This window comes from Lepisosteus platostomus, chromosome 18, assembly GCF_059453375.1.
Source record: "Lepisosteus platostomus isolate fLepPlt1 chromosome 18, fLepPlt1.hap1, whole genome shotgun sequence".
Taxonomy (NCBI): Eukaryota; Metazoa; Chordata; class Actinopteri; order Semionotiformes; family Lepisosteidae; genus Lepisosteus; species Lepisosteus platostomus.
Window position 1 is genome coordinate 8,983,088 of NC_142628.1, and position 12,358 is coordinate 8,995,445.

The 12,358-nt window shown below is 38.8% G+C and overlaps 1 protein-coding gene across 15 annotated transcripts in view; it reads right to left on the reverse strand.

Annotated features, from left to right (window-relative positions):
- LOC148645602 (F-actin-monooxygenase mical2b-like) overlaps positions 1–12,358 on the reverse strand; it is a 79,954-nt gene that overhangs the window by 34,670 nt on the left and 32,926 nt on the right. For 9 of the 15 annotated variants that reach the window (XR_015928185.1, XM_088611575.1, XM_088611583.1 and 6 more), the window contains 11 exons: positions 10,278–10,425; positions 8,282–8,481; positions 7,405–7,514; positions 6,875–6,961; positions 6,484–6,633; positions 4,668–4,784; positions 4,243–4,455; positions 3,613–3,717; positions 2,175–2,306; positions 1,192–1,254; positions 740–835 (listed from right to left, as the gene is read on the reverse strand). Coding sequence is in view for 14 of the 15 variants with exons in the window: in XM_088611575.1 (XP_088467701.1) it covers positions 740–835; positions 1,192–1,254; positions 2,175–2,306; positions 3,613–3,717; positions 4,243–4,455; positions 4,668–4,784; positions 6,484–6,633; positions 6,875–6,961; positions 7,405–7,514; positions 8,282–8,481; positions 10,278–10,425 (1,421 nt within the window). In the remaining variant the exon portion in view is untranslated. The remainder of the gene's footprint in view (positions 1–739; positions 836–1,191; positions 1,255–2,174; positions 2,307–3,612; positions 3,718–4,242; positions 4,456–4,667; positions 4,785–6,483; positions 6,634–6,874; positions 6,962–7,404; positions 7,515–8,281; positions 8,482–10,277; positions 10,426–12,358) is intronic. The other 6 variants (XM_088611582.1, XM_088611584.1, XM_088611585.1 and 3 more) reach the window with 6 other exon arrangements.

Sequence of the window (12,358 nt, forward strand, 5' to 3'; positions counted from 1 at the left end):
GGCAGAGTGGACATCATCACAAGTGATGGAACAAGTGACAGCCAGAGGTATTAAAGAGGGAAGGATATGAAAACGCATCCAAAGCACAGACACACAGCAGACTTACTGCTTTTGCTCAATAACATCAACAGGTTTGCAATTACATTGTTTTTGCATGCTATAATTAATTTTCGCACCCTATGCTGTAGAACAAGAACTCCTCACTACAAGGAGAGAATTACAGAGGTGGAGGGGTTTTTTTTTTAGATGTGACCACTCACTGCGATTTAGTTATTTTTCTTTATGAAGTATGTGGTTAAAAAATAAATACAAAAGCAGGAGTTCCGTGTCAAAATAAGAGGGTTTTTTTTAAAAAAACATCTGTTCGCGAATGCAAAGAAGCAAAGGAATGTGTTTGCATAATAGTTTGTCAGGACTGTCTGGGTGTTGTAACTCCTATTGTACACTGCTACTCTAGCCTAAATTCCTTCACTGGAGCAGAAGGAGAAACTCAGAGGATACAGCATAAATAAGCAGCTGCTGTTATTCTGAATGGCATTCTGTCAACTGCAACACACTGCACTCAAGAACCTTTGGATTCTAAAATAACCTCTGTACCTGACATGCTCGGTTTGGAATCTTTTCTCCAAAAAAACAGCTTGGATTACCGTGCTTAACAAAATAATGTGAACAGTTACTTAACATGAACAAAAAAGGGCATTACGTAAAAGCAGGCGTTTAAACTTCAATCCATCTATACCTGTCCTGAAGAACTCAATGTCTGAGTCTGTTTAGACTCGGGCTTTTCGAAAATGGGGTTCTGAAAGATTACACATGAGGTACCATTTCCATTGTTCTACAATTAAAGAAAACATTGTAAGAATTATTTAGCAAAGTCTGTTTTTTCATTAAACTCTCTGCAATGATATCTGATTGTTAAAGAGGAAAATAAACCACTTTTACTGTTAATCTTAAAATGCAGTTTTAAATGAGAGGATAAACATTTTGCAGTTTAAGCACAAACAAAAAGCAACTTGTTTCCAAAAACATACAAGATGACCAGAGTCACCTCCTACTGTGACAGCAGTTCTGTAATTTAGAAATACTGGTTGACAGCAGCATATTGGTTTCTGGAAGAATGACGTTAAAATAAAAACTCAGTGTGACGTAATGAGGAGTGGTGATCTGGGAAGTTGTGCAGAAGACACTCACCACATTCCTCCTTTTCGGCTGTTCACTGGGCTCACCTGTTCTATATAGCAGCTTATCTAGATCCTGCATTTCATTAATCATTTTTTTAAATTAAATACAGAACAAAAATGAAAACAGAGAAATAGGGAAGAAATATGAGTACACAGAATGAGTCATAAGAAGGAACAAGAACAGGTTTGCTTCAGCCTGCAGTGATCAAACATACTGTAGCTCTCTATACCTGATAGCCCAGCATGTCAGGTTTATGTTATGATTCTTTAAAAAAATCCAGAATGTAGAGTATTATCATTTTCAAAGTTTACCTAGCCAAAATTAATATATCTTATTACATACACAAGAGACCAGACCATGAATCAGGAAATGTATTACATTGGACTTCTAACTGTACTGTTATCATGTCATAGCTCTGAACCAAGGTATATTTAAGTTAATTTTTTCTTTTCTTACTAATTAGTTACTTTAGTAAATTCTACACTGAAGTACATATTGTGATAAACACAATCTGCTGTGGAGTACACTGACTGGCCAAAATATTATGATATGCCCTTTTAACATCACACAAACAAAACTACACATTGCGCCTCCTCTTTAAGCATGAAGAACTGTCTGAAGTTACACAACACTTGCAACCTGATCCTGTCCCACCCTTCTAGAAGATCAGCTTCATCTGAGCTTAAGAGGTTCACACTGTGTTGGACTTCAATGTACTCTCTCCCACTTCCATCAGTTTCTTTGACAGAAATAAGAATCTGGGGATGAAGTTGAGGCTCAGGTAGCAGATGAGAGTCTGTCACATGCTCTTCAAGCCAGCTGCTGTCCATTTGCTCATTTGAACGGGAGTTCCTAATCATTTGGCCAGTGGAGTGCATATCCTGACATGTCTTTGTTTATATATCAAGCTAGCTCTCCTCCCCATCATCTGCGGTACAATTGTAGCCCCTGTCCGGCGAGATGCACACAGCTGCAGCATGTTTAGACAGTACCTGTGGAGGGTGTTGAGAAGATGGAGCTGATGTTTGAGATGAAAAGGGTGAAGCAGCGGAGGATTCTGGGGAAGGAGAGGCCAAAGAGTTTTTTGGCCGGGATGGTAAAGGGCTGGGAGCGGGCAGCGCACTCTGTACAGAGCAGATGCATGTTGGCAATGAATCAGGAATGTTCCATCAATGAAACACAGAGAGGGGAGAGAGCAAGTGTGGAAAAGCAGTGTTACAAAGCACAGTCACCGAAAAATGGATGAACAGGCCTGTTGATGAACATAAATGTTAGGAGTGGAAGTGTTGACATACTGTATTAGATATGAACAGAAACAATTTACCACGCTCTGAAAGGTCTACGTGGTCTTCATGCAAAGAAATTCACTCTTTGGCGATTGGGGTGAGGGCAAAAACACAGAACTGTAATTCAAATTAGTTTTGTTTTATGAGAAAGAAAGGTCTGCCAAGTACTGTATAATGAGTTATTTGGTTCATGCCTATTAGCATTTATGTCCGTTTTTTAAATCAAATTAGTGAACATGCTATGAAAAAGTATTTAATCTCAGCTGTGGAAACTTCGGAGAAAATGTTTCACACTTGGCAACATTCCATATCCCACAATGATGCAACAAACCATTCATAGAACAAGCTGTGATGGTAAGACTATTTTATATGGCTATGAAAAACTACCCTGAAAAAAATAGTTCAGGGTCAGTCACCATTTATGCTGAACCTATATAATGATCATGAGCACCGGCAATAGCAGAAACAACTGGATTTATTTTATCAGTATTATATATTATTACAGAGATCATTTACTCCTCTACATATTTTCTTTTCATGTTTATCATTGTGATGTGTACTGAACCAGACAATGGGAATATCCCTCATAATTTAATAAATGCCTAAAGCATTCATATGGCCTATAACATTTTTATAGTTCTGGAAATAAGCAATTTAAAATGTCCGTACATCTAAGAAATAGGGAAAGAAAAAGACAAGAACTACCAGTGTTTCTCTTAAGTTTGTACAAATATAAAAAGGAAGAAAAAATAATATTTAATGTAAAGAATATAGTTTTGTGTAAAATCTGCTATTTTTTCATTTTAATGCAAGGATTTGATTGTTATCCTCCCTGAACTTATGCAATTTCTGATGCTGAAATAAACAGAAACCAGCATTTCTGCTATAAATATATACAGTACATGAACAGTGAAATCATGATAAAAACATGTTTAAGTGCAGAGGTTTAATGAAGTATGAACTTAAATGTGATGAACTCTAGTAAAGAAAAATAAATGCATTGCTTGGTTAAATTGTGAAAAAAACTGTGACTATGCTGCATAGAGTTATTATGGTAAAATCAGATATCTCGCGGTAAAGAAACATGCAGAGCACAAGAACACAGGAGAGCCGAAATGCAGGCAGGAGGGCAACAGTCAGTCACCTGAGGTTGAAAAGCCATGTACCCAAACAGAGAACAGAGATGAGCAGCCTTCTCTTTAACGCTTTTTTTGTGAAACTCCCTAGCAGACTGAGACTGAGCTTTCCGCTGAAAGATTGGAATGAAAGGGAAAAGCAAAGGAGAAAGAAAGTTTGAAAGAGGTCAAAGTAAAGTCATAGTTAGAGAAATGTTCTTGTCATCTGAGACCAGTAATGTTTTCTACAAACAGAATTATAAACGTTTTGTGACTCTATTAAAACACTGTATGTAAATGGGACTCATTTAATATACAAAGTCACGTATCTTAATTAATTAAAATTTTCATTGTGGGAACCTAACAATGTTTATGCTACTTCTGAAACATCGCTTATATAAAAGAGAGGAACCTAAATAGGGAGAAGGAAGCAGCTTGTAGTTTCAAGTATGCTTCCCTTAAGCAATAGGAAGAGAATGTTGAGCCTGCAAGGGGAATAGTGGTGAGGGTCAAGTATGTAGGTGGCTTGCAGCTAGGCAAAACCACAATGCTCCATAAATCTAGAAGTTATTATATTTCACGTTGCGAGTACATGTACCGTGAAGAAACACAAAGAGTATAGGACAAAGGAAAGGAGAAAGAAAAAAGCAGCTTGTCACCTGTTTGACTTTTTCTTCAACCCGCTGAAGGCGCTGAAGCATTCCTGACACAGCTAAGACAGTGGAGCGACAGGAAGCCGAGCAGTCTGTGCTTTCTGCTTCAACAAGTGCTTTATCGGCCTGTTTAGGTTTCCTGGGCAGAGCGTACCCAGTGCTCTGCAATGGCTGGTCTGTCCTTTCGACCACATATTGAATACTCGCTGAAGACTGTAACTAGAAACGCACAGCAAATGTGAATACCTTCTGCTCACAACTGAAAACCGGATCAAAACATCACACTAGCGCAGAGAGACCAATTTGCTTTTTAATTTCAGGCACATTACAGGTTTTAAATGAAAATCTCATCGGTTGTGCATTAACTTTTTGATTTTAACTTCAGACTTATTCTATCTGCATCTGCCAGGGCTACATCAACAGACCCATACCTGCCTCTTCTGTGGAGGAACAGGAGTTTGGTCCATAGGCTTGGCGAAGCGAGGGTTCTCAATCATGTCAAGATAAGGAGGCCTTGGTGGCTTTATTGCACTTGAACCAGACTCAACCTTTTTAATGCAGACACAGTCCAGGAAAGCCCAGAGGGAATGCAAGCAGGATATGACAGTGGAAATTTGAAAGACATAAGGAAAGGGAAGAAAAAGAAATGCACTTGTCAACAGAAGAAGCAAGATATTTTCTACTGTCTTTTTCTCACATAAGAACAGAGAGGAGCAGGGATAAAACCATCAGGTTGTTGTCTATAATAACCTGAAAAAATAAAATGTGTGTATGTAGCATATTTTAGTGCATTTTAGAGATGAAAGCCTTCTGGTACACCTATAAATCTGTCAAATGTCATATCTAGGGCCATGCTATTTAAAAAGCAATGCTAAAAGTGGGATAAAAGTCATGCATACCTGCTGTGTGTACCTGTGTCACAGAGGGTCCTTTATACAGCACACTATAATTTCTTGTAGATATTAAGAACATACTTTAAGCAATCCTTCAGTGATATCTGCACTTAAAATTTATAATTGAACCACATGGAGGCATATTCTTTAAGAAAAACTGGCTGTAAAGTATTTGAAAACAATTCATAGCATAAACAACATGAAACTGTCATTACAGTACCAAATGTTCACTTTGGAAGCAATAGTATATGAGTACTTTCACAAGCTGTTTCTATAAAATGCAATGTTGAATCAAATTATAACACATAAAACAAATCTTATATTTAAATGCTGTCCTCCTATAATTGACTGCAGTGAAGCCTTTTGAGTTTAGAGAAAAAATACCATCTTGAAAAAGCCATGTATAGCACATTTAAAGCCTTTTAAATGTGTACTGAGACCATAAAATGTATTTCAATATGAAACACTAAATTTATATCTGAATTTGTGACTTCGGTAACTTTTTCTGAAAATCCTTAATTGTTTCTCTGGTCTACAACATTCTTGATTCTTAGCAAAGGAGAGTTTGAAAATATCAAAGACTGTACCGTGAATTATGTCAACGTACTTAAAACACATACTGTGTTTAAAACAGGACAATATTCATAAGGGATTATCATGTTAGCGAAGCTGCCAAAATTAGATTTCCACTTGCTGACTAGTACCCTACTGCTTAAGGGAACTCTTGAGCATCAGCTGTTCACTCCTCACTTCTTTAGAATGAATTAGATGATTTAGTTTCCTGGCATTAAAGCTGTCATGTAAATTGCATACTGTAATGAAAGGCTCTTTACTACTTGTCTTGCAAAGTTGTGTGATCAACACACCTCCCCTCATTACAACTTTATGAAAGCATTTAAATAAATCACTTGCAAAACAAAAGAAGGAATTTCTGAACCATGTCAATATCTTATGTTCAATACGATTTTTTTGTGAAGAAGACACATTCCTGTCTTGTTTCAAAAAGACAGTTAATGGAGCGGTGCAGTAGCACTGTGGCTAAGGATCTGCGCCTGTGGCTGGAAGGTTGCCGGTTCGTATCCCGCGGCCGGCAGAGGAATCCTACTCCATTGGGCCCCTGAGCAAGGCCCTTCACCCAAACTGCTCCAGGGGCGCCGTATAAATTGATGACCCTGCGCTCTGACCCCAAGCTTCTCTCCCTGTTCGTGTGTCTCATGGAGAGCAGGCTGGGGTATGTGGAAAGACAAATTCCTAATGCAAGAAATTGTATATGGCCAATAAAGTGATTTTATCTGATCTTGATACAAACACAGAACAGACAACAGAAAGAGCTGCATCCTGCATTGTTGCTCACCTGTCGACGTAAAGTACAGCTTGGAGCATTTTCTTCAAACTTTGCGAGGAGCTGATTAGCCATGGATTTTACTTTGTTCTGATTCCCTCCCACTTTCCCCTCTCCACCCTCGCTCACTGAGCACAGGCTCTGACTGGAAAGGTTTGTCGCCTGTATGAAAAACAAACCACGCTTAGATGGCAACATAACACAGAGGTAGATTAATTTTCTGAAAAAATCTCCATTAGTATTACATTGACATTGTGCCATTTTATTATCCACATATCCAAATTACAATGGACACACACAATGTTTTTAAATATCAAATCTACAAGCAGTGTCATCTATTTAAACCTTCAGACCACAGATTAAAATTATGGATTAATTTTCCTCAATTCTAGGATGTCCTTATATGCTTCAAACAAACCTCTTCCAAATGATTGCAGCCCCTTCTCCTCCTTTTGCTCGTATAATCACTGTCTTCCAACTTTTTGTCAACCTAAAACAAAGTCAGTAGGAAGACCACCATCAAACAAATGGAATCAATATGTAATAATAAACCACTGCAAGAACAGATGTCTGGTGATTATTATTTAAGATCAAGATCTTGAAAGCTTTAGCTTAGTCCTTTTCAGTTTGGCCCTGAAGCTAATATGCACACTTGCTATGAAAAACCTGTCCAAGGCTTTGTTACAATTAATTAATCTTTTCCACCTTTTAAAACAAACCATAATCCTGTTTTTTTGCTAAAGTTAACTTCAGTTAACTTGATAAGTTTTCTTTACAGAACTGCTTTTGATGGTGCATTTCCTCTTATAGCGCCTATATCCCTAAAAACAAAAATAAAAGTACAAAGGTATGGCAGAAAAGTTTGCTTGTTTATAGCAGCTCATACTTTAAATAAACTGGGACACAATTTCATGCTTCAGGTACTGAAATTACCTTTGGTATCCGTTTCCTTGGCAGAGTTTGGGTTATCAAGTTGCTGTAAACAGAGTTGGCTGGCTTTGATGGACATTGCTCATTGTTCTCTTTAATTTTTCTTCTTATTCCTGGCATAAAGTGTAGAAACATGGTTAAAACGTTAATCTAGATTTCCATGATATTCATTCATGGATTGTAATTCAAAAGTGCTTTGCGCAGCAGGGTTTGTAGGAAATTTGAGGTTCCAGTGAACTAAAGCAATGACAAAAAACACTAGATACAGCTAAGAAATCTTGTTCCAACTATGCATTAATAAAATGCTGCTTTCCATGAAATAAGTGCCAAAGATATCTACAAATAATAATAGCATATGAATAATATTAAGACATACAATAAGACCATGGCACCAACTGGTTTTCCTTGTAATTAGTAAATCAAGTTTTCTTTGCATTCATTTTCTTTTGGATGCACATTATTTCCTCTAATGAAAATAATTCACAGAGATTAATTTGCTCTAACATTGTGAGTTGTACATTCATAAGATGAACAGCCAAAATCATATTAATTGCTTTTCAGAGGCGGTACAGCATTTTTGTATGGGCAGAACAGTGGCAGGGTGTGTAGCACTGCCTGCCTCATGGCTCTGAGGGCATGCTTTCAGCTCTGGCCTCTGGTGATCATGTTCCCCTCATGATCACTCTGGCTTCCTCCCCCCTCCCAGAAATGCACCTTCAGTTTAATGGGCTGCTCATAACTACCAATACCAGGTCTAAAATACCAGGATTTTCTCGTTGGCTTCATACGGAAGGCAATCCTGCCCCATCACTTTCCCCCAATCTCTCAAAGTCTCAGGCCTACGTTTTGTGTAAAAACAAATGCCACCTCGCCAGCCTACCTGGTGGCTGTACTGGTGAGCCCTGGAACAGCTCGTAAAACTTGGAGAGGTACATGACCATGCTCAGCTTGTCAGGCCCCCTGTCAGCCGCCATCTCCTTCCCTGTGGTTACGGGAGGAATGCCAAACTCCTGTTCGGCAATGTCGAATGCCAGCTGGTTGTTTCTGGCTGAGTCTTCCTCATTGATGGAATCAAAGTCACTGCACGACAAAGGACAGACAGAGGCGTCAGCCTGAGCCTCACAGCTATCGTAAGGAAAAGCGGTTTTCCTGATGGACAAGAGCGAGGCCTGGGAAAATAGAATACTGGAAAGCTCCCATAACCACTCGCACAGTGCCAGAAATAATTCATTACCCTGGATAATACGTGTGAATTATAACACATGGTAAAGCTATCCAAACTCTTTTCTCCCTCCGCCACTGTGCTAATCAACACACTTAGGTCATTCAGGAAATAAAAGAAACAGCTTGTCCGAGTGTTATGTTTTATCACGGCTATGTGCGACAGCGAGGGAAGGCTGGCATGCAGAATGAATCTGCAGCATGTGCTGTTCCTGGGTGTGGACAAAGCAGTGTTTGCACACAAGCCATTCCTTTTCAGCTGGAATCCGTAGCTGCTTTCAAACCGAAGAAGCTACTGTAATTCATAGCTCAAATAGTGAAATGCAATGTAATGCAATCCCTTGATAATTCTTTTTTTAGTGCAATTCACGTGAGAATGTTCTCATGCAAGTGCAAAAAAAAAAATGAAAAAGTTGTATGAAAATGGTTTTATCTTCTTTCATTCAATCAGCTCCAATTTTCTTACAGGTCAGATTGTTCTTGCAGTTAAGAAATTTATAACTCCTTAAAATGGTAGGAACAGAGAATAAGATTCCAAGGCAGATGAAAGGAATCAAATTATTCAGGTCATATTTCTACATACGGTGTGCTCCAGAAGTATTGTGACACTACAGTCAAAATTGCTATTTTTTCTCTATCCTCAAGCAATTTGGATTTGAGATGAACAGATAAATATGAAGCAAAATACAAAATGTTACTTTTTATTCTGAGTATTTCAGTGCTTACAGCATATGTTACATTGTTGTAGAATAATTGTAGCACTTTTCGTGTTTCAGGAGAGGATAAATATTGGCACAATTGGCTGCCAGGTGGTTGTTATTGGTCAAGTGTTTATTGGTTGTGCACACAGAAAAGAGCTGTGAATGTGTAATGTTGGATTTAGCCTTTGCTCTTCTCTTTGGTGTCTGCCTTTGGAGTCAGCAGGCCCAAACCAACATGAAGACAATCAGAACCATAGCAGAGAATCTGGGCATAGTAAAATCCACAATTTGAAATATCTTGGAAAAGAAAGAAACCACTGGTGTACCTAGCAAACAGCAACAACTAGGTCAGCTGAAGAAAACAATTGGAGTTGATGATAGAAAAATTATCTGAGTTGTGAAGAAGAACTCTAAAACAATTGTCACTGCAATCACTAACAACCTAAATAGAACAGAGGTATCACAATCTACTGAAACCCCCCAGAACAAATAGCAACTGAAACTGGCTATAGCAAAAGCTTGGCACAGCACTTCAAAAGAACAAATCAAGACTTTGATGATTTCAACGGGTCGCAGGCGTGATGCAGTTATTGTGTGCAAAGGATTTGTAACCAAATACTAAATTTTATACTACTTTAATTTACTTTTAGTAAATTTTTCCCACTACTTATGTTCAACTAAATTGGGGAGATGGAACACAAAAAGTAGTATTATTCTAAAATGTTAAAGCATACATGCAGAAATACCCAGGAATAAAAGGTGACATTCTGTACTTTTGCCTCATGTGCATCTTTTTATCTCAAACCAAAATGCGTGAGTATACAGAAAAAAAACTGCAATTTTGACTTTTCTGTCAAAGTAATTATAGAGGGCACTGTAAATAGAGTAAATGTAGTTCTGCATATTACACCTACAGCAGTATAAAATGGTCTTAAAGGCGTCCCAGCAACTTACACAAGGTCAGCTCGGAAGCTATGAATTAGGGCACACAGTGCCAGGCCACTCTTCCAAGAAGTGGTGAGGTCAGAGACATTCACGTTCCTGTAGCCCTCTGTCTGCTTCTGACACCATGTCAAAAGCCGGTTGGGTCGGATTTCAGATTCTGCAACAGAAGACATCACAAGAAGATATGATTAGGAGCACTCTGCTTGCATCATTTCCAAACCTGACTCCTACTTCACCAAAGTTGCATTGCAAGCCTCTCCAGCTTATCACAAAAGGAGAGTACAGATGCCCTCAATACATGAAGCATCAGCTCATCCACTACTAAAACAGAACTAAATATTCTTAATATAACCACATAATAACAGGCAGATCTGGTTACTCGCTCATAGTGTAGCAAAAGCTTAGTCACTTATGTTAACATTTATTTTACCCAGTACAGTTTATTATTTGTGATGAGCATGCAAAGTTTGGTTCTTTTGCCTCTTTTTATTGTTTTACTGATGAGATCTGGGGGAAAGACGGAATGGACCAACATGTTGGAGAAAAAGTTTTGAAAAAACCTAGAGAATGAGGCTGCACACTGAACTCCTCAAAACAGATGAAAGTCTTGCTAACTCCCAGGTCTATTATAATCTATTAATCAAAAGACCAGAATTCATTAGTTAGTCCTTCCGGATTTGTGCTTTGCTTTTTATGTTGCTTAGTTACAGTATCTTGCAGTCTGGCCAGCTATTTTAATTATTTTGTGCGTGTATAGCTTTTCAAATTAATTACATGAAATTCAAGGCTCTTTTAACTTCTTTCAAGTCTGACATATCCATTTAAGATATGCCTCTCTTCTGGAATTATGATATACTCACTGCTGACGACAAGACAAAAACCTAAAAAAAACAAATTCCACAAACCTCATTAATCCCCTTAGAAAAACAAACTTCAGACTGTACTTTGTTCCCAGTACAGAAATAAACACTGAATTGCAAAATGAAAACCGATGACTAACAGGTTAACAACTAACCACAAAGATGAAAGTATAAAAGTCTTTATATATTTGAAAAGTAGGAGGACTGAACTGGTCACCCATGGTTGCAAATGCATTATCCACCAGACTAAAAGAGAAACTGTCTCAATCGCTGAGGCTTATATTACATACACTCTGATGCCAGGACAAATAAAAGAAAACTCATCATCATTTCAACTTCACACTCCAAAAATAAATTGTATTAAAGTCCATCCATCCATTTTCTAACTGCTTTATGCATTACAGGGTCGTGGGGGAGCTGGAGCCAGAGCCTATCCTGGCAAGCAACGGGTGCAAGGCAGGATACACCCCGCATGGGGCACCAGTCCATCGCAGAGCAGACACAGACACAAACACACAGACTCACACCAGCACCAAGTTTCCCAGAAGACAACCTACCAGCATGTCTTTGGACTGAGGGAGTAAACTGGAGAACCTAGATGAAACACATGAGAATCCAAGGAGAACTGGACTCGGGGCCTAGAGGTCTGCACGGGCATGACATTGAAACCCAAACCCGGCCTGTATCCGAGACCTTGAGACCCGACCCGACCAAGCCCGAATGGTACTGCCAAATTTGAAAACCGAACCCAACCAGAACCCGAAATCGGTCACTCTCTTTTCCTCCATGCGCTGAGAAAAACTGGTGTTTAGGTCAAAATAGTTCCATAACGAAGCTGTCCCTGACTCATTTGGCATTTTGAGTAGTTCTCCCTTTGTGAGTTTTTGTTTTATTTCATCCATTGCGAACAGATAGCTCGGTAGGCCCCGTTACACACATACGAGAGAGAATGAGCGAGTGCGCAAAACGAGTTACGAATTTCTTCTTATAAAAATAAATAAAAACATAAAATAATAATAATTCATTTTCACTTATTAGGAAACAAACCCGAACACAGCCCGAAACCTGGTACTTTGTCGGGCCCCATCAGGCTCGAGTCGGGTAGCAGACGTCTACCAGGGCCCCAACGCTGTGAAACAGCAATGCTAACCACTGCACCAAAGAGCAGCCTGACTGCATTACATCATCCAATATCATTTCAACTGACCACAGCATCTCATCACAGTTGAC